This window comes from Onychostruthus taczanowskii, unplaced genomic scaffold (genome assembly GCF_017590055.1).
Source record: "Onychostruthus taczanowskii isolate IOZ18803 unplaced genomic scaffold, ASM1759005v1 scaffold26, whole genome shotgun sequence".
In the NCBI taxonomy this organism is placed as follows: Eukaryota; Metazoa; Chordata; class Aves; order Passeriformes; family Passeridae; genus Onychostruthus; species Onychostruthus taczanowskii.
Genome location: NW_024499906.1, coordinates 4,745,563 through 4,767,504, shown reverse-complemented (window position 1 = coordinate 4,767,504; position 21,942 = coordinate 4,745,563). Strand labels below are relative to the sequence as shown.

General features: G+C 40.4%; 1 protein-coding gene across 5 annotated transcripts in view; it reads left to right on the top strand.

Annotated features, from left to right (window-relative positions):
- Positions 1-21,942, top strand: part of EPSTI1 (epithelial stromal interaction 1) — a 56,884-nt gene that overhangs the window by 11,351 nt on the left and 23,591 nt on the right. For 4 of the 5 annotated variants that reach the window (XR_005952873.1, XM_041407324.1, XM_041407325.1 and 1 more), the window contains exons 3-6: positions 1,226-1,309; positions 5,163-5,236; positions 5,873-5,956; positions 11,505-11,578. Coding sequence is in view for 4 of the 5 variants with exons in the window: in XM_041407324.1 (XP_041263258.1) it covers positions 1,226-1,309; positions 5,163-5,236; positions 5,873-5,956; positions 11,505-11,578 (316 nt within the window). In the remaining variant the exon portion in view is untranslated. The remainder of the gene's footprint in view (positions 1-1,225; positions 1,310-5,162; positions 5,237-5,872; positions 5,957-11,504; positions 11,579-21,942) is intronic. The other variant, XM_041407326.1, reaches the window with a different exon arrangement.

The following is a 21,942-nucleotide window of genomic DNA, read 5'->3' as shown; positions in this document are numbered from 1 at the left end:
GGCACTTCTCATGTCTTGAGTCCTTGAGAAAACAGTACAATGAAATCCTTTCTTCTCAAACATTGTGAGTTTGGCTGAAATGCTTTACCAGCAGGCTGGTATGGGTTCGGTTTCCTTTGGTTGCAAGAAAGAAAATTGGCTCATCATGAACCAAACTGTAATCTTTTTGAAGGAAGAATAGCAGCAGATCAGCTTAGACCTGACTGTGATGTTAACAGCAAAGGTGCTGCTGCCCTAATAAAGATCTGTTTTCACTTTATGGTGCCAATATGAAAAGTCTGAAGCATGTCAAGTATTTCTGTCTTGGACGCTGGCAGAAATAGGACCTCACTGGGTGCAGTCTTTACTTAAATGCTTGTTTTAAAGGTGAAATAAAAAGCTATTCTCTGTCTTTTGGGTCTCTTTAGATGCTTACCCAAATACTGGTTTTATCCTCTTAGAGGAAGGCTGGTGTTAGCCTCCAAGAGCCATAGCCAGCCATTCGGATACACAGTCAGTAAGAGTGAAATAAGCTCCTAGAGCAACTGAAGTGCTAGAGTAAAACACAGCTCCTATTTCCATAGGCTTTGTTGGCCTTGCTATTCAAAGGAATTGTTGTGTTTTCCTCTCTGTCAGTCGACAAAGAGAGAATTTAATCAGCCATCCCAGAGCATATTGCTGCACCCCAGCTGTATTGACTTGCACTGACTACACTGGGAGCTTGCTGCCCATCTCACATGTGGGTGCCTGTGTTGAAGTGTCTTAATTTGAAGCTGATTCATGCATTCCTCCTGTTTTTATTTAGGGGGCATGTGGTTGGGAGGGAAAATTGCTTTTCATTTCCCTGCTGGGGAGCATTACACCACAAGGATTTCCCTTTATGCAGCAGTAACATCTTCATCGTAACAATTTCTACTTTACCTGCAGGAGTAAATACTGTGGCACTTACCTGTAGGTTCCCAGGGGTTAAAAAGCAGTCTATTAGCAGTCTCCTAGCTGGTTTTGGCTTTACGTTTGGGGTTGAGTCCTAGGTTTGCTCACCATTACAGTCTCAAGTTAGGGAAAATGTTTGCCCTATTAGCTAATTATTGCAGTGACTGTGTAACCTCTTGTGAGGGTTTCTGCATCTCTTGAGAACCAAGTTGGTTCCTGGATGGTCTTCAGGATTACATGCAATTAGCAGTAATGACTGCTTTTTAGTATTCCTCTAACTTCCATATATTTATTTCTTTTTATACCTGCTCAGTTGCTAAGAAAGAACTCGATGACCTGGAGCAATGGAAGAAAGAACACAGGCCAGGGCCAATTACGTTGGTGCCACAGAGACTGGGTAAGACATGTAAATCAGCAATTGAGAATTGCAAAATTTAATTTTCCAAGACATGAGACATTTTAAACTTTTTCTCACTACTTATGAAAGAGATTCAGTGTCAATAAGGGCTGACATGAGTATATTGTGTGTGCTCTGTGCTTCTTGATGATCATGGTAAGGAAGATGTTTTTGAAACAAAACAGCACAGATTGTCACTGAAGAAATCTGTCAAGGGCAGAGTAGAAAATCTCTACTAACATTTGGGGAAAACAGCTGGATTAACCCTCCTGCTGTTTACACTGTCTGTAGTTGATGTCTCTGAGGGGGCACACACTTGTCATTAGTGTGCAGATGGACAGCATGTTGGAGACTCTCCAGTTACCCATAAGAAAACTCCTCTGTGTCTATGTGTGCTTTCCTGGCTTCTGGCTCTTGAAGAGGCAAAAGTGATACCTGCAGCTTCATCGTTTGCAGGCTAAAAGTGCATGAAGCCCTGTATTACCAATTTTTAAAAGATAACAGACAAGTAAATGAAAAACAGGGTAAAAAGCTGCAAGAACTTAAGACACCCTGAACATAATTGATGTGTTTGCTAAGATAAGCAAGATGTTTTCTAGATGGGTGAGGGAAAGTGTAGGAGATACCTTGAATTGCAACCACTATAAAGTACTGAATTTAGTGATATTTCAGACTTAGTTTAAAAAAGTTTTAGAAAAGAAGAGCTGTCCTTCCTTACCTTTGCTGTTGTAGGAGAATTTGGGGTGCACAGTGCAGGATGTGGTCTGCTTTGACCTGCAAATTAAGTTCTTTCTCTGCCAGGCTGCACAAGATAAGCTTGCAGTGGTGTACAGTGTATAAAAATAGACAGCAGGTGGGAGACAGAGGAATTTGAACTGACTCCAACCCAGAGCTGATTTTTGGCTCAAGGTGATCGTGGTCCCACATGCTCTGCCCTGCAGGTGAGTCAGTGTTGTTTGCAGTGGTGGCAATGCCCTGTATGCCCACCATCATGTGCATTTGTGGCCAGACACAGTCTTTGTGAGTTCATGTGCTTCTTGCTTGTGGATAGTTTCTAGAAGACACTCTTCTGTCACAAGAAGATCATAGAGCTTTTTGCTGAAGAAAGTGAAATCTGGAAAAAGAAATTTGGCATGTTTGCTGGCTGGCTGTGTGACTGAGGGTGTCCCTTAAAACTGCAGGGACTGAGTGTCAGGAGTCTTAACTTCTGGCCCCACTGCATTTAAAATCCTTCTGGGCAAAGAAGAAACTTAAGAGGAAAAAAAGAAAAAGTAAAGTAAGAAAATACTATGTCATTAGTCACTTTCTAGCTGCCACTTAGACTCCTGGAGTCTGAGACACAGGTACTGTGTTCAGTGCCTCTGAAAAGAACTGAGGTGCAAAGATTATTAGAACATATCATTCCCACAGGAACAAATTTGGAGCTGAAATGGCATCTCTAATTTCACCCCTGTAGGTACTCATTAGGAGAAAAAAGTATCATGCGTTATTTTCTCAGAGTGATTTTAAGGGACTACACATCTACTCCAAATCACTAAATAAAATCACTAAATAAAGCTGAAGTTTCTTAAAGTTTCATAACACCTGCAGCTTCCACAGGGAAATAAATATTCTGGATTTCAACTCTGTAATATCTGACTGGCAAACTTTCAGGTATCATGGAGAGATGAGAGCAATGAAGGATGCAAGTTCTACTCTCCTCCGTAAGCAAAAAGTGGAGCAACAAATCATGCCTGATAAATGCAACAGTCTCTTTTCTGGTATTATTATATATTATCACAGCACCCTCTGACTTCAGTGAAGTATTTGACATGTTACAGCCAAGGCAACTTGAATGAATTAAGCCTGGCTGAAAGGCTATGGGCAATTTCTAATAATGATCAGAAAAATGTTTGTTCCAAGACTATGTCCACCAGTACCAGCAAAAAAACTACAGTGCACAAAAGAAATTTTGCTACTAAAAGGCTAAAAAAAGAGAAAGATTAGGCATCTAAGAGGTTTCAAAACCTGTTTAGCAGCAGTTTTATTTTCTAGATCTGGGGAAGAGACACTCTACAATGCCAGCTGTATGCTTATTGCTACTCTCAGCTTATTACTTGTATACTGTATGGCCATTCTCTCTGGAGAACTTATCTTAGGGATTTATTTGTGTCCATAGAAATGTTGCCACGCTTAGGGTATTGATCTCCCATTCACTGAATGTCACAAAAGCTCCTAAAGATTAGTTACCTTCCATTAGTAAATGGAGAGAGCTACCTTTAGACAAAAGTGATCCCTCCTGAAAGACCTAGTATTTCTTACATTTCTGAAAGATGTTGCAATTCATAGAATGGTTTGGATCTGAAGGAAACTTAAATATCATTTAGTTTTAACCTTCCTGCTGTGGGCAGGGACACCTTCCACTAGACCACGTTGCTCAAGGTGCAATCCAGCCTGGCCTTGAACACTTCCAGCTTCTCTGGGCAATCTGTGCCAGTGCCTCAGCACCTCACAGTGAAACATTTATATTCAATCTAAAGCTCTCCTCTTTCAGTTTAAAGTCATTACTCCTTGTCCTACTACTATATGCTCTTGCAAAAATTCCCTCTCCAGATGTCTTATAGGCCCTTTCAGGTACTGGAAGGCTGCTAGGAGGTCTCCCTGGAGCCTTCTCCTCACCCAGGGGAGCAATCTTGGCTCTCTCAGTCTTTCTTCACTGGAGAGATTCTCCAGCCCTCTGATCATTTTTGGGGCCCTCCTATGGACTCAGTCCAGCAGGTCCATGTCCTTCTTGTATTGGGGACTCCAGATCTGGATGCAGCACTGCAGGGGGGCTCTCACCAGAGCAGAGCAGAGGGGCAGAATCACATTCCCTCTACTGGCTGCCCATGCTGCTTTTGATACAGCCCAGGATATCAGGCACTTAAGGTAGCACAGATTGGTCCAGCTGCTTCTACAGAATTAGGAGGCATATTGAGGGGAATTTCTCATGAAAACAATAAATTGGGGTAATACAGCCCCCATCCTCAGAATGGAGTGAGGCCTGTTGTTCTTTTTTGCAACAGCTGAAAGGAATAAATTATTTCCTTTCCTCCTACAGCAAGAAAATACTTTGGAAAATAGAGCAGAGTAATAGAATCAAAGTCAGTCCCTCAGTCCCTTGAGACCTAGTATCACTTTCTTTGTGTGTTTTTTTTTTTGTTTTGTTTTTTTTGTGGGGATTTTATTTCTTTTTACTGAAGGCTGAACGTTGTGGCCAGAGCTTTAGATGTTCACAAAAGAGAGTCCATGGCTTTGGAAAAGGATGCTTTCTACTACCTGGGTATGAATGTGAGGTCTGTGGGAAAGGCTTTTACTTCCATTTCAGAAAGGGGATTCTTCCTTGAGCCCCAAGGCATTACTTAGAAAATATTAAAATGATAGCATCCCATTGGAACTGGCAGAGTCCAAGATCCTAAATTTGATAAAATAGAGAAACTTTTTAGCAATAGAATTTCTGACTGTATATGTGTGACAAACTGAGCAAAGGTGGAGATAGCTGGATGTGAAAATGAAAACTCAACTGCAAAGCATGACTGGAAATGGAATAGTACCTCAGTAAAATGATCATATATTGTAGGAACATATTTGTTGGTAGAGTGGATGATACAGTGGGTGCTCTGTAAATAATAGGCAAGTGCTTTTGATGGATTAAAAAAATGATCAAAAAGGTCTCCTATCTGTTCTCTTTAATGTCAGAGAGTTACTGTAATTATGAAAAATTTCCTGTATATGCATACATCCAATCTGTTATATTGCTGTATTCTGAAATGACTGGCATTTGGAGTTAAAAAGCTCATACAAAGTGCCATTTGTTTTTTTGGGTTTTTTTAAGGTGGAAACGAATCAGAGGCTCAAGTACGACAAAACCAGCAAATGATTCTCATGCAATCTAAATATCAGAAAAAGGTCAGTAAGAATAAATGTACTTGTTTATTTTTAGAACTCAAAAGAAAGCTTTTCCTGTAGTGTTTTGTATGACTATAAAAAGAACTCACAGCTGCTTGACAGGAGAAAGTCATGAAACCTGAAGGAAGCAGCAGAAAATCAGAAACTAATGTTCTGCACCAAAGAAAATGAGAAATCTTTCCATAAATATGTAGCAATCTGTATCACAGATGATATCTCAAATAACAACCAGAGCAGTTGTAAAGCCACTTAAATGCCGTGCTGTATCTTCCGGCATGCTGCTTACGCTCGGACTAATTGATCAATGTACCACCCTGTCCCGTGCTTATGTGGAAATGTTGTTCTTGTTACAAGAGGTATAAATGCTTGCAAGTTATCAATCACCTGTGTGAGTCCTTGCATGGATGCCCATTTATCAGTCCTAGATTTTTCAGACTTCTTAAAGCCAATATTGCAGTAGCTGTTGCACAGCCTGCATTAATTCAGTGTCTTATTTTAAGGGAAAAAAAACCTACAGAAACTTTTCCCCTAATACATTTTAGGTTTGAAAGGTGTGCACTGTAGGAGTCAAGTTACCTTATGTGTTCCTTGTGTACATAAATATGTAAAATAATTTCCTATGTTTATGTCACACAGCACAAGAGAGAAGAGTATGTGAAATCAAAAAAGGCAGCTGAAGAAGCTGAAATCCTGAAAAAGAAAGCAATTCAGAGAGAAAAGGTTCATCTGGTTACTGCAGACTTGAAGCCATATATCAGTTCATGTCCTGATGCTTGATTTTGCTGAACTACCTGAAGCTGGCTAATTAAATTAAGTGGTAGCCCTGGATGGTATCAAGGAATTAGGAAATGTAGTCTTCCTCCTCTTTGTAGCTGACTGAAGGATGCCTGCCTGGGGTTTTGAAGGCTTGAGTGTTCCTTTGGCTCATCAGAAACTCCAGCCTTTCAGGTGCATCTATCTGGCAGAGTTAGCAGAAAGGGAGAACAAGGAGGTCAGGAGTAAATTGTGTGCAGGTTATATGGTTCACTTTGGCACGAGCTCCCTCTCTAAGATTGGATTGTAGCAGTTGGCACAAAGACCTTATAGAAATCCATTATGCCTGTGCACATGGGAAGAATACTAGAAAATCCAGCCTGTCAGGATGGAAAAGATATCCAGATCAAGGAAAGGTCAGTGTAGTCTACCTACATTGTGCTGAGAGCACCCTGAAATTCAACTGCCCCTCCAGCCCTTCTATGGCCAGCACACACAAGTGTCTTGCTAGTAGGAGAGATCACACTTCCTTCTAATATTCTCCATATATTGACACCAATGATAGCTCACTTGCAAATTTTCTTGTATTATTTTTAATTTTTTTTGCTTTCTCTAGTTATTCTTACAAAGCATCTCCTTCTTTGTGCTGCACAACCCTTTGTAAGAGTTCATTTGTGTCTGCTTGGTGGCAACCAAGTAGTACTTGCTTGAGAATGCAGTGTGGAATTTAAAGGAAAAATGAAAGAAGAGGGAGTGATACTGATGTGCTCATTAACAAGGAGAGGAAGGGAGATTTCAGGTTTGCAAGTTTTGTCTCTACAACAGTAAAAATGATTTTCAGTGCAGAAACTGAATGTTGAGAGTTAATTAAAAAGTTGTCGATACTGGTTGGCGTGCAAGGGCATGCATAAACAAAAATAACTGTAATTGCCTCTAGGTGAGGGTTAGTCTGTTCCTGGTCTCTCAGTGGTTAGTATTATGATATGGGCATAAGCCCATACACAATAGCTTACAGGGACAATAAATACTATCACCTGAAAATGTCGTTAGCTGTTACCATCTCATGTATAGCTCCAGACGCAGTGATGATAGCAGTGGAAGAGAGTAGATTAATTATTTAATATATGTTGTTTGCCCATGGGCATCGAACAAGAAAAATGTTACAAGACTGCTGTAATTTCTAGTTACACCTGGAAAATATATTGATGTATCAAGTTTGTTTTCATGCTCTTTAATTTCCTTACCTTCACTCCCACAGATTATAAAATCTTTATAGATGTTGTAGATAGTAAAACTGTAAGTATCCATTTTTGCTGAAGGAGGTGCAACATTGCAGCAAGCATTTTTGCCAAACAGACTAATTTGACTAAATAAACATATACCCACAAAGCAATCACACAAAACAGAGATGATGAAAGGGAACTCTTAGTTTGAATTTGTTTATTCAGATTGTTTTTCACAATAGTGATTGAGTCGATGGAGATTTCTTCTTGGAAGATGATTAGGTATTAAATATTCAACCTTGTGTTTAAGAAGAATGTGCTAAAAAGCCACTGGAAAGTGCCAATTTGGCTATCTCACCCTGTCTACAGATGAAAGGCTCCCAAGACCTGAGAATGACACGGATCCTACTGGTGCTGTACAACCAGCGTTGGGCCCTGTTTACCAAAGGAAAGGAGCTTTTTATTTGAAATGATAGATTTGTATTCAACTGCACCTGTAGGGCATTGGCTGAGAGCATGTCTTTCTGCAAGTTCACAGGCCAGCTTTTCTTGCTGGCCAGCCCTTCTTTTGCTCAAGGTTATTATTCATTCAATAAAAACCAAATTGTGTGACAGTCTGAGAGGAGATAATAGCTAGCCAGCTTTATCAGCAGGAGCCCTGGAACTTTCACAGCTGGAAAGCTTCTTTGCCAACAGACATGAATGGTGAAGCCCTACAGACTAATGTGCAATGACTAGAACGGGTGCTGATACTCAGCTCAATTCTTTCTTGATTGTAAGGATGATGTACTGTAAGCCAGTGCTATGTGTGAACTTAGGATCTGTTTATGTTAGTGTTTTAATGCCGATTTTGCAGAGAAAAGCAGCATCCCCTTTCCCATTATCTTTGTGAACAAGCGAAAACTGTGTCTGCCAAAGCAGTACCCAGATATGGAAGGTTTGCCTTACTATCTGTACGAGTCCACCTGCCTGTGTCTGTCATTTTTTAATTAACCATGGGGTTATTGGCTGCTGGAAGGCCAGCTTGGCATCTACCTTGTCTCTCTAGCTTCCAGAGAGAGGAAAGATTCTTCATTCTGTGCTCCACAGGGCCACCTTGTGTGAACAAATACTCAGGGCTGCCTTGCACTTCATGACAGGCAGCTTGTCCTGGGACTGGTGGGGTTTGTTCATGGGGTAACCAAGGGCTGCCTGAGTTTGGGTATGTGAAGATAATGGTGAGTGCTCAGTGAAATAATTCGGAAAAGACTTTGTAACATGAGCAGGGAATTCCCTTTTACTATATTTTTTCCTGATGCTCAGATGTGTGTCTAATCCACTGAAAGTATTTATGTACATGAGAGGTAGGTTTTTTTTATTATTTTCTCCTTAGTAGTAGATGTCTAGAATTAGTATTTTTTCTGGAGCCCTTCACATCACAGTGTTTGACCAGACTGGATCATAATTTCTTTTGTGTCTATTGGGTGAAAGGACTGTCAAAGTTCCCAAAAAAAATAAGCAAGTAGCTGATACTTGGCTTCTTGTTTTTTAAACTTTCCTCATTTGTGTTGCATGTAAAATTGGATGACTTCAGCACAATGGATATTTCTGTTTCCTGTCACTGAATATCTCTTGCTGTTACCTTGCCTTTAGCATTTCCTTTTATAGTTTAGGTCTTGACTGATTATTAGAAGATTCGAACAATTTGAAATGAAAAGACTCAGTGTAATTACACTGCAGGCAACATTTTTTTCTCTTACATTATACAGGAAACAGTCCTGCCATCTTCAGAAACTGTCTTATTTAGGATAAGCTGTAATTTCATTTTATTCTTTATCAAATCATGTGCTCTTTAATTTGACTGTGTTAATCAGCATGAGCAGCCTTTTTTCAGGAATTTGTTAAAACCGGGCACTTTACAGACCTTCTGCTAACATTTTTCAACGTGTTTACCTTCAATATAACAGCTGTTCCACTCTTGGCTTTTTGAACATGGTGCCAAATGTGGAGTGCTTTGGCAATGTCTATTGATAGATTGTCATTAGCTGGAGAATGTGCCCGTCCTGCCACCTGTCACTTGTATGCATCCTTAAGCAGTTGTCCTAGGGTAAACTTCCAGAGTAAAAAAACAGTCATGCCAGCCACAAGTGAGTAATTTCAAGATGCTGGAGTTTTCTTCAGGTACCATTCTGGTGGTAGAATAACTGGAGGATATTCCTTTATTTTTTCATCTAGTGGAGACAGGGTTGGTACTGAAGGTTTGTATTTATCAAAGTTAATATCACTGTTCTCTAGATGTCACTAGCTAGGAGCTAGACCACAAGTCCTGTGAGATTTGGATTTTTTTTGGAACATTTTGGATTTCTTATTTTGAACTTTTAGGAGCCTTGCAGTATGGTGATGGATCCCACATCCAATGCTTTTTCAGAGAGGAAGGCATCAGCTTGTGGTATTGGGCAGTGTTGGGGAAAAGCCTGGGAGCTGTAGCATCGCCTTTGACAATAACACAAGCCATAAGATTTCTTTTCTGTCTCTTTCTTGTCCTGTAAATTGTGAAGCTGCACAAATGAGCGGGAGTTTTTTTGCCTAACACATCACCTGTGTCTAGGTTAGGAGCAAACAATATATCCCCTGAACACTCTAAAATCATCCATACTGTGTAGTGATGTTCCTTACTACAATTTGGTTAAATTTCTCAATTGCATCAGTATGTCATACATTCTATTACTGTCTCTGCATGTCAAATGAGTGAACAGGACATCTTATTCAGAGATTCTCCTTCCTCTTTTTGTTTATTTCTCACTGCCTTTTTCCAAATAACAACTTCCAAGTCTTTTGCCTTCCAGCAGTTTTTATCATCACACAACATAGTGGCTCTTTTCCTATCTGCAGACATCTGAAAGGATTTTTTTTCTTAATCCTGTGCATGCAAAGGAGGAATTTGTACTTGTTTTGCAAATCTCTTTCAGACAGTCCTTCTTTATCCAATTAAAAAATATGTATTCTGAAATTGCCAAAGGCAAAGTAATTGAGTAACTGCCAGCAGAATTATAATTTTTCTGAAATGTTTTTCATTGCAGGACAGAAAGAAGATTATGGAACTGGGGATTTCAGCCCTGTTCTTAACACCCCTTACCCACTTGCATGTTCCCTCTTCCTTGTTCTCCCTGTCCTTGCAGAGTACCTCTGCTCAGGCAGTGTTCTCTCCCTGATTTGGGGCTCTGGCCATAGGGGCCATTTTCACCTACACCTCCCTTCCCATCTCTGCAAGCTATTGCCTGAAATTTCCAGGGCACTTTGTTCAGAGCAATGTCTGGTTGCTGGGTTACCGAGCAATTACCTTTTTTCATTTTGAAGGTGGTCAGTGAGCAGAGTGACAGTCCAAGACTGTATTTTGCTCCACATGAGAGTTGTTGTGATAATTTCTTGGGAGCTCTTCCTGGAGCATCCCCCACCAACTGCAGTGTGGGAGTTCAAAATACAGTGGGCTGAAATCTCAGGCTGGAACTTCTAATTTGTGCTTTTCATACACTGAACTGCCTTTTAACTGCTCTTCCCAATGGACCTAACTGAATCCTGTGAGCCAAAACAAAAATTTGGCTGGCCTCCTTTTCATTGGAATTTAGTTTGAACTGCATGTTGCTGCTGTTGCAGCAAGTTCTCTAGTTTTTGCTTTATTTTACTGCATTATTCTACTTGAATTAGGGATTTGGACAGCTTAGATGATACTTCCACTGGAAATTACGTGTAATTTTATATTAAAGGATTTAATCATCTGTGCGGTATCCAGATTTACAGAGGAGTTTTATTTGTCAAGGATTTGGTTGGCTCTTGCACCAGATACGGTATCTGAGGCAGAAGAATGCTGGTTAAGTACAAATGCCTCCTACTTTCATTCATCTTAGCATGTATTCAGCAGGCCAGTACCTAACGCTCCTGCAGGTCAGCTCTGTGAGCTACATATGTTCACATTGCTGCGCTGTCAGTGCTACAGGACCATCACCTGCTTTGGTGCTGTGGTTTAGGTCTTCTGCCTTCTTGCAAGGACCAAGGTTGCAACAGCTGCACCCTGAGATGTCCCCCAGCAGGGCTGTGCCATGATGGGTAGATGGGTACCAGGAGCACCATGTCATTTTCTAATTTAAACAGGTCTCTTGACTAGGAGATATTTGTTCATGAGTGAATACCTTTAAACTTGAGATTGGGTCACTTCTTTTAAAAACAAAAATATTGAAATATTGGAATTGAAATAATTGATGTTTGGTTTCGGTTTTTGGAAACCTCAAGTATTTTTCCTGGTTTTAATGCTCTAGGCAGAGAGACTTGAAGTTAAAAAAAGACGAGAAGAAATGCAAAGAAGAGAGATGCTTCTTGAAGATCAAAAGCAGTAAGTAAAATTTGAAACCTATTACCTAAAATTGCTTATCTACTTGCCCTTTTGTTTTGTTTGTTTGGGTCTTTAATTAATATTTAATATTATCTTATTTGTTTGCATTTTTCCCTGGTTTGGGGCTCAGGAAGGATTTGTCTTCTGTTGCTAGTTTTTTCAATTTTTGACTTTAAACTTTTGACTTCAAGAAAATGAGCACAAACTGGACCACAGGAGGGTCCTACTGAACACTTTTTTTACTCTGAGAGTGGCTGAACATGAGCACAAGTTACCCAGGCAGGTTGTGGATTCTCCGTCCTTGAGCATATTCAAAAGTTCTCTGCAGCTGTCTGAAGGTGGCCCCACTTGAGCAGAAGGTAGGACAGGATGACATCCAGCAACCTCAATGATTTTATGATTCTGTGAAATATTCAAGCCTCCTCCACACTTTATTCTGTGAGAAAATTTGTCCTGTAGACTTCTCTTAGCTTCCTAAAACATAAACTTTGAAATGAAAGTTGCAAATTATAAAATTATTTTGTGCTTGTGTTCTCTAACTGAATCAATATGTAATTATTCAATCCAAGACTAATTATCAAAACAGAATCCAAATTCCATCTCCACCCATTTATTTTGTTGATTAGTAAAGAAGTCTAACCCACATGTAAATAATGAGGACGTCCTCTATTTAGCATAGTCCTACTTAAATGTGGAGATATGTTGTAAAGACCTAGTTCCCAAGAATACCTCCTTAATGTCAGATTTAGATACAAAGTCCTGATATAATTAATTCCACTAGCAGTGAAGTTCCTGCCTTGCCCATTCACTCCACCCCATTTATTTGTTTTTAACTGATCCAAACTGATTCTATCACATAATTAACACACAATGCTGTTTAGTCACCTTTACCTTTTTTATCTTTGGCTTCTGAAATTACTCACATCTATTCTGAGCCTGATTGATTGCTTTTTCCTCCTCTGTGACCTTTAAAGAAGTCACTACTGTCCAATGCTGGTGGATCCAGTTCCTTCATCATTTGCCCAGACTCTGTTCTCTGAGGTACAGATATTTTAGTGCTTTGTCACTGACTCCAGCTTTTCTTGTATTTTTCCTTGTGTTTCTTCTCATTTACCTTTAGGCAGAGCTCTTTCCCCTAATGTGTTGCCAGTATTTGTCTCTAGATATTGGTGTTTGGCTTGCTGTTTATTCTGGAGTGGATGCCTACATACACACACTTTGATTCCTCAGGAATTCTGACGACTGCACAACTTTCGATCTCTGCCTGTTTCTGACAAACTAAACACTTTGATTCTCTTTGAGCCTAAATCAACAGCAGACACATCAGATCTTTGCAGTGCAAGGTCCTCAGTTATGGGTCTTGCTTTTCCTCAGGGGATTGTCAGGGTTCTTGTCTTCCCATTTAATCTGATTTCTTATCTTAAGGCATATTCAGTTGTGAATGACACATATCTCTTCCCTTCCTTCCCCTTCCCTGCCTGTACCTTTTTTTTGCTTAGGGTGAAATGAATTCTGCTGTTGAATGCTTTTTTCCATTACAAGTAAAATTGGTGTTGCAAAAGCAGGCCAAAACCCTCTGAAACATAGGAAAACAGGAAACTGCCACAACTGAAAAATTCCTTCACCAAAAGCGTGGCCAAGCATCGGAACATGCAGCCCAGGGAAGTGGTTGAGTCACAATTCATGGTGGTATTTAAAAACATGTACTTAGGGAATGGTTGCTTCAGGAAATGGTTGAGTTGTGGACTTGGCAGTGCTGTGTTAATGGCTGGACTTGATGATCGTAGAGGTCTTTTCCAACACAAATGATTCTGTGTGGGCAGCCAGGTAGTCCCCAGGTGGTGCAGGTGCTCTAGCTGCCTTCTTGGCAGCTTCCTGGCAGCCACTCTGCCCACTGATTAAGCATTCAGCCAGTGTCATCTCTGACGCACCTGAAAGTGAAGATGGACTCATCACTACAGTGTCTCAAGCTCCATTGCTTAAGTTTAACTATCAGAACATTATTTGTGTGTACTATGTATTGAACATACACCAGGTGGGCCCTGTGGATCTTCACCTGGAGGAAGTGAGCTGAAAACCACCTCCAGTGAATGCAATTTTGGTAAAGCAAAGCCCTCGCATGCTGCAGTGACTTAACACTAAGGAAACTTCCTTAACAATAAGGAAACTTCCCTGTCAGACCATCCAGGAGCCATTCCATCAGTCACTCCACCTGAGCTGGGACTGAGGCCCCTTTGCAGCCACACTCCCCACACTCACACCATCACACTATGTTCAAACTAGGGTTCCCTCTCAGTTCCCAGGTTTCCCACTGCAGACTCTCAGATGTCCAGATACTTGAAATAATTTAATCATGGTGCAATAACTAAATAATAAAATAGCATCTTGAGCTGGTTCTTCCCAGGAGGCTCCCGGAACAAAGGAACTCCTGGGCTTTTATCCCCATGCAGTCTAAGCACAGGGAAGTCTGGGGGTTGTCAGTTCCTGTCATTTTTCCCACTGTCTATTCCCCATGCCAAGTGACAGGTCCCCAGGCCCTTTGTTATGCAAAGGCTTGGCAGTTCATGGCCCTTTGCCTGGGACTCGGGCTCCAGCCCCCCAGGGGTCATCCTGCAGCTGGACACTGAGCTAGCTGTGCAGAATGTATTCCTCAGCAGACAGAGTGACACTAGTGCCTTCCCTGGCCTGAAGGAATTCTCTGGTGAGCACAGGAAGAGGAGGGTGCACCACTGGAAGGTGTTGAGGATGCATTGCTCAGAGACATTGGCATTAAGCAGCACAGCATCCAAGAGTAATGAGAAGCTGTGTGACATTTCAGATTTTGTGAAGTTACTCCATTGAAGTACTGCTGGTTATTAGTGACACATTCACTTAGAAGTGCTTGGTATTTAGAGATGTGCTTTTGCCTGCCATGCAAAAATGAGTGACTCATTACTTCCCTCCTCTAAGGCCCTACATCTAGAGGCAAAGAGAACAAATATGAGGTTGTGCCCCTTTCCTCACTGTCTCTGCTAGGATATTTTGATCTCCTCTTCTTGCTGGGAATGGAGGGAAGGAAGGTCATGTGTTGCATATAAAGCAGTGACCTCTGCAAAGTCGTGGCCTATAGAGCCATTTCAAAAGATAAGCTCCCTTGTTAGTCTGTCCTCTGTAAGATCTGTAGCTGCAACATCACAATTTTCCTGAGGAGATCAATGCCTACCAGCAGTCTCATTAACTGGGAAACCTTTTAAAATTGATCACCACCTCCAGCTGTATCAGCCTCCAAGGGGTACAACCCAATCAGTACCTCTCCTGCATGAAGTGCCGCTTCTATTTGATAAGGAAAGGCACTTAAGATTCTCATGTCATTAACATGCTCTGACAATAAAATATGATGCTGCCCAGAATTCCGTTTTTCTGATTAAATTCCTGTCACTATTAAAAACAAGAACTTCCCACTGAAATCCCCTTTCAAAGGCTCTAATATGAAGTGCGTGCTAAAAAGAAAGATTGCCTGTAACCTTGTGTGCTGTCTACAGAATATAGTTATTTCCCAGCTCTTGATAGCTTCTTTGTGTGCAACAGGTCCTTGAAAGTCAGCTGTATCTGTTACCACAGTTGCTTGAATATGTATTTGTGTCTTGTGAGAGTATAGTCTAGACAGGCATGCAGACTGCCATGAAAAAGTCTCTGCAAGCCCCACAATTTTGGGATCAACCCCTCCTCTGACCCCAGTGGACTCAGACTTTGTCCAGTCACTAAAACAGAAAAAAACTCACAAGGTGTCTCCTGAAATAGCTGTGCATTAAAAGTCTTAAGAGCACACAGGAGCAGACTTTGGGGTGGAGAAGTTGCTGCATAGCATGATTACTGTAGGTTGTGCTAACAGAAGAGAAGCACATGAGAGATTTGTTGGTGACACTGTTGCTGTGGTTCTGTCCCTGCAGATTCCAGATTTAGAAAATGGGGAGTATGTGTCGACTTTTTACCAGAAACTACTTACACATGAAATGGACTCCTTCCTTCTGAGTGAGGGTATCCTGGATGCATTTTGCATTATTGGCTTGATTGTGTTTCTGTCTGAGTGCATTAGAAGGTAATGGAGGCTCGTACTTTGCAATTGCTAATCCATGCAAGGGAAGAAGTGAGGTGCACATCTTTCCAAAAGGACACAAGGAACAGAACTTTTCAGGATATTCCCTCTTTAGTTAGTACATCACATTTTTCATTTAAACAGTAATGAGGATTGATATGTAATGACTGGCTGTTTCAGAGGCTTGCTGTGCAGGCTGTGTGGATCTGTGTCTGAACTGTAGGGTGTCTTACCATGCTGTTTTGGCCCAGATCTCTAGTTAGATGCTTTTATTATATTTTTATTCAAACTTTCCAGAAATTGTAGTGTTGGATGGGGTTCACTGTTTTTCTAATAGCCATATACCTATTTATGTAATGGAAAACGCAGTCTAAAAAATAGGGTTGCTTTCTAATAGTACATGATGACTGTTGTGTCACTTCATCTTTCCCTTTGCTACATATTCATGCCTCTGTTTTTGTGAAGGTTGTATTCCTGTAAAAATTCCTGGCACAGCTGCACTCGGGTACATGTGCGTACTCAATATATTCTGCTCAGAATTTGGAGCTGGAAACAGAATTTGCCAGAGTGTCTCTGAGTGCATATTCCAAACACAATGCAGGAGGTTCACCAAACCAAGCTGATATACACTTGGCTGCCAAAGCAGCTTTCTCAAAAGTCATAAAATGCAGGAGAATAAAACCTGAATCAAAACAGAATTTTTATTTATTTATCAATTTTTACAGGATAAATGCTAGTGTCCTTGCCAGTTTTCAGTCCCCTATGATGTGTGGTTCAAACAGCAGGCTGGCAACAAATTTTCCCCACAGAAGTGCGAGTGTAAACCTGACCAGACTTTTAATACAGGTTGCTAAAGAGAATGAAAGAGGGCTCGCACAAAAAGCATTTGCAGCCTTGAGAATCCTTTGTTTGCTTCTTTTTGCCACAATTGTCTTCGTTTTGTTCATTTGCTCCTGATTATTTTAAGCATTGTCAATTATTTAGCTAACAGGCAGAAAACTAGGCTTTTATAGACATCCAAAGGGGCTCTCTTGAGTGTAATAATGAAAGCAGTTTATTGAACGCCTGTGAGGTTGCTTTCTAATTGTGCGCATTAATCTGCCCATGCAAGCTGGCTGAAAATATAGAAGCAGATTGCACATGCAGATGGAGCACCCAGAATGGAATGCAATAGACTTATACGAAACTGCATTTTCCTTAAAACTGGATTTATGCTTATTACTTCAGATAATAAATGAAGCTTACATCTAAAATAACATCCAGGAATACTGGATGACTTTGTGGGAGGAACGAATAGCCAAGCTGTGTTATTTCATCCAGTCAGGGAAACAAAAAAAAGCAGGTGGGTTGAGAGGATAGATTAGTTTTGAGTGTGGGTAGAAAATGATGGAAATAATTCTGCTGAGAAAGTTGCTTTTTATTTTTCTTTAAACAACCTATTTTTATATTTTCTTGAAGCCTTATACCTAAGATGAACTAGTGCCACATTTTTTGTTCTTATCCTCAAACTCAGGAACAGATGCTCAAGAGCTTGCAGACAAGAAATCCTCCTAGCCAAAGATAGCAGTGTTTGATAACTATCATTAGGTTTGTCCAAGTCATCTGTACTATGATCTTGCATTACTGCCAGTGAAGTCTGTGAATACTGTATTAAGCATGGCTACTGAGAGGATTTATGTTGGAAAACAGGGGACTAAATATCTAGAGAACTGTCTTTCTTCATAGTAAAGGACATTGCAGAAGAGCCATAAACATCATACATGAATTTGATATGTTAACAATTTCATGTACTTTTTTACCATATAGCCTCTGACAAAAGGTGAGTCCCCCCACCTACACACACTCCAGAAATTAACATTAGTTCACACTGGCAATTTTGGACATGGCTGATGTTTGTTTATTATTCTTACCCAAAAAGTGGACTCTGTCCTCAGCTCAGGGTAAGAACTGAGGTACAGGAGAACCATGATCCCTGTGGAGTCGAAGGCATGTTTGTTGCTGACAATCAGAGATGTTTTTACTACCTTGTCCCTTGTCATGGTCCAGCTGTGGGAAACAGGGCAGTTGCTTGTATTTAGGCTGAGTAAACTGGCTGTGGTACATCTCTGCAAAGAGGAGAGGATGTGAGAGGAAGCATGTGTAACTGCATACTAGCAAAAATCTTTGGTGGGAGTATTTTCACTAACAGTATTATTAGCCCCCCAGCTTCATTCCTACTTTACCAAATTATTTTCAGTAGCGAAAGTCCCAACTATACCTCCCTTTGGAGTCTCTTTCTCCATCTTCCAACCAAGAAAGTGTTGGAGATCTTCTTCTGTTTTAACATTTGATTTTGTTAGACCAGCCAGCCTACCTTGTGGGTCACAGCAAATGCCTGACCAAGATGCACATGGCAATGCACAAGGCAGAGCCCTGACTGAGGAAGGAACAAGGGCATCAGTGAAATCACACCCACCATGAACCTTACTGAAATGAAGGACAGCATTTCTTCTGGGTAGGCCTTTGCAGGGTTATGCAACTGATCTTAATTTCTGCAAAATTTGAAGAAGTTGTTATGCTTAGCCAATTAAGTATGTTGGAGTGAGAAGAAGTTGTAGATACAATTGCTGGTGCTGCAAAAAATGTTTTGAATTAAATTTGGGGTTGAGTTTTTGTTGTTGCAATGTTTTGGTTTTTTTTTTTTTTTTTTTCCTGAGAGGGTGAGTCCTCCTGTTTTTAAGACTTATCATGAAACTTCTGGGTAGATGTGTGAAACTAACATTATATATGCAGAATGCATGCTTCTTAGTTTTCTAGATTAATTGGAAGAAAATGGTGAAAAGTCAGTTCAGCATTGCTTACAGGCAATTAATTTGGAAGCTGATGAGTCAAAGTCATTCAGCACTAAATGCTTCTTCTGTGGTCTTAGTGGCTACTCACTTTGTCTACTCTTTGCAATGACTATGATGATTTACCTGCTTTGGGGTTCTTTATTTTGATTTTTATATTACTATTTTTGAATTACTCTTAGCATACTTGTGGATGTTCATTAGAGCAGAATTTTAATGGTGGAGGTCCTGCAGCTTGAGAAAACAAGAAGTTCATGAGCTGTGTTGTTTTCAGTAGTAGTAAGAATTGGCCATTATATTTTACAAATTGTTAAGAGAAATAAATAGATTTATGATACATACAAAATTATTGTGCTGCATTTTTTTTTATTTTTTCCCAAATATACTGGCATAAAAGCCAGTATATTTTTTGGTATACTGGCATTTCAATATCCATCAATTAAAGCAAAAGAATTAACTGCCACTGGTTCCATTGGGGAGAACTAATGAAGATTACAAGAAGACTTTTAATTAATGCATTTTTAATGTTAGTCTGTAAAACAGACTAAAAAGCTGAGAACTTTATGTGTAGGCAGAAAAATTATTTTCTCTCTGTCTTTGTTCTGAGATGAATACAGTCTCAAATGAAAAGCTTAGCAAGTCGTGCTGTGTGACTCCTGCATGGAGGAAAATGCTGGGTCCTGAGTCCATATTCTCATTCATGTCCCTAAGGATGAATCCTTTTCAAGACATGTATTATCCTTGTAGATGTGACAGTAGTAAAAACCAATTGACACACAAAACTGAAGACCTCACTCTGCACAGGAATTTAGACCTTGGATCTTGCAACAACATCAGTGTGGGTCTTTAGGTCTTCTGCAGTTGCATTCTGGAGTCAGCTGTGGAGCTCTCTGCTTCTCAGCTGTCAGGGCTGGTGATCCTGTTGGATCATGTGAACTCCTACACAGGCCAGAGGAACTTTGGCCCACTCTGGCTTTTATAACCATCCCCACATCTCACCCCAGTGGGAATGTGGGCAGCATTTAGTCCCAAACAGCAAGAAATGCATGTGGGCTCACAAGTAGCTTGTGAGTGCAGGCTGCCTGAATTACACCATTCTCAGTGGAACACCTAGTAAATTCATGGTTCTGCACTTTACACGTACTTGTTGAACTTCAAATAAATGGTTTTGCGTAGCAGCTTTTTTTTTTTTTTTTTTAAACTCTTCTTCTGCCTGAAGAGTAGCTGTGGAATGTAAAGCCGTATATCCAAGGACTCACAGAGAGCATCTGCACCATGGACTGATTTCCACTGTCATGTACCAGCCCCTTCTAGCACATTACTCAATGATCTGGGCAGCAGAGTTAGTATTTTCCCCTGACAGCTCTTAAGAGTTATTCAGACCCCAAATCTAGTATTGTGCTTCACTCCCCCACATCTGCATCTGTACTGATAAATTTAACGCTGTCAGTCACTGTCATTCTGAGGCCAACAGGCCTGAGAGTGCACGCTTCCATCTCTAGAAAATTTTTTTACTTCCCAAAATGGTGTGGTAGCATCTAAAATGCCTGTTGGAAGCTGCAGTTGATATTCATTCCTGGACAGAAGCCCAGAGTTATTTGTAAAAGTGCTGTTTGGGACAGGTCAAAACTAGTCCAGGAATAGTTACCTCACTATAGATGCTGAGTTGCCATGCTAAGAGTAGTGCTTGGTGCTATTAAGCACACCAGTATGGGAGGAAGCTGTTTTAGTTAGCACAGCAAAGGATTTTCCCCAATGTTGTGATGGGAGATGGGGCTACCAAGACAAAAGTCCCTCATAAGATCACTCCAGCTTAACCAGAGTATCAGTGGTTCTCTTCTTTTCAGACTGATGCTTAGTGGTAGTCAGAACTCAGGCTAGCAGCCTATTAGGAGGGTGCTTTCTTGGTTAGTCCAAATCCTGTATCTCCTTTTGCCTAGCTGTGTTTGAAGGATATCAGGAATCTTCTGTATTCAAGTAAATTTCTTCATCTCATGCTCTTCTTTCCTTAATGTTACTAAGTTTAGAGGAACACATTTTAGCATTTTTGATTAGCCCTTGAAGTTTTAGCAAGTGAATGAGATGTTGCTCCAGCTGTCTGACTGTGTACTGATACACTGGTTTCCTTCTGGAGATACTACTTTCCTTTCCAGAACATTAATTAAACAGTCATCTCCCCAAATTCTCTCTTTTCATGCAGCCTGGTTTAAGCTATGCTCTGCTTTGTTATGACTGCAGGTTTAGTTTTATGAAAAACACCATTCAGATACTGTCTGGCAACCCTAGGTGCATTGCTAGGTTTCCACAGAGATTACACACAACACATTAACATATATAAGGCCTTACTCAGAAATCTGAGTCCCTTTCTTGTGATAGGAGCACTTCATTAATGTATTACTTAATTTGGTGAAGTCAGGTGTTTCTCTATTCAAAGGCAATGCACAGTCTTGTTGAGGAACTTTATTTGCTTCCATTCTTGTAATCATCTTTTCTGATACTAAAACTGAGTAAGCTTTTCACCTATCAGTGTGCTGATCTGTGAAATTCAATGGCCTCCACCACATTTTTAGGCAAATAATGAGAAGTTCCACATACTCCATTTAATTCTCTTGCCATTGATAAGGAATTAGAGCAACTAGGTATAGCACCAAGTTACCACATATTTTTTCACAGAGCTTCAACCTTCTCAAATATACTCCAGATTTTCTGTAGGAGTACTCAGTCTTCCCAGTGTAGAAATAAATTGTTATTTGACCAGTTTAAGCATAGGTAGAGAGACACAAAATCTGCAATTTAAATCTTTGCATTCCCAAAATTATTCTGTGCAAACTTATCACTTAATAACTCGTCTTTTGTGGAAAAAATTTGGGTGCTTAACACTTGTATAAGAAGACTATTAATTTGTTCAGCCTTTATGTATAAGTACTGTGTAGATCAGGGAAAACAGTGTTTCATCTGGTTCTTTCTTTATTGTGCACTGTCTGAGGTTTGTTAACCACCCAGGTAATGGAGGAAAGGAAGTGAACTGGGAATGGTGACTCTAAAAGCCTGACTTGCCAGAATTTGAGCAAGTGCTTTGTACCTGAAGTGGTAACATGGTTTTGTATTGTGTAGAGTAGCAGAGAAGAGCTTGTGGTTTCTTGTTCCTTTTCCCAACTTCTCAATATATCACTCCACACTGACCAGCAGGACATTTTACCAATAAAGTGCTTACTCACAGTTTTAGATCATGGAGTGAAATATAAAACACACTTGGTAGTCTGTTTCAGCTGTTAATCAAAATCAATCTTCAGCAGCCAATGCTTTTTCTTAAAGTTTAAGTCTTTGGTAGTGGCATCTTCCCCTACACAGAGCTAGCTGGCTGCCCTGTGAGAAGAGTAAATCTTTGCGTTCAATATATCTTGAAGCACTTTTTCTGCTCTCACTTCAGTGCTTTCATGTTTTCCAAAGCTGTACACAGA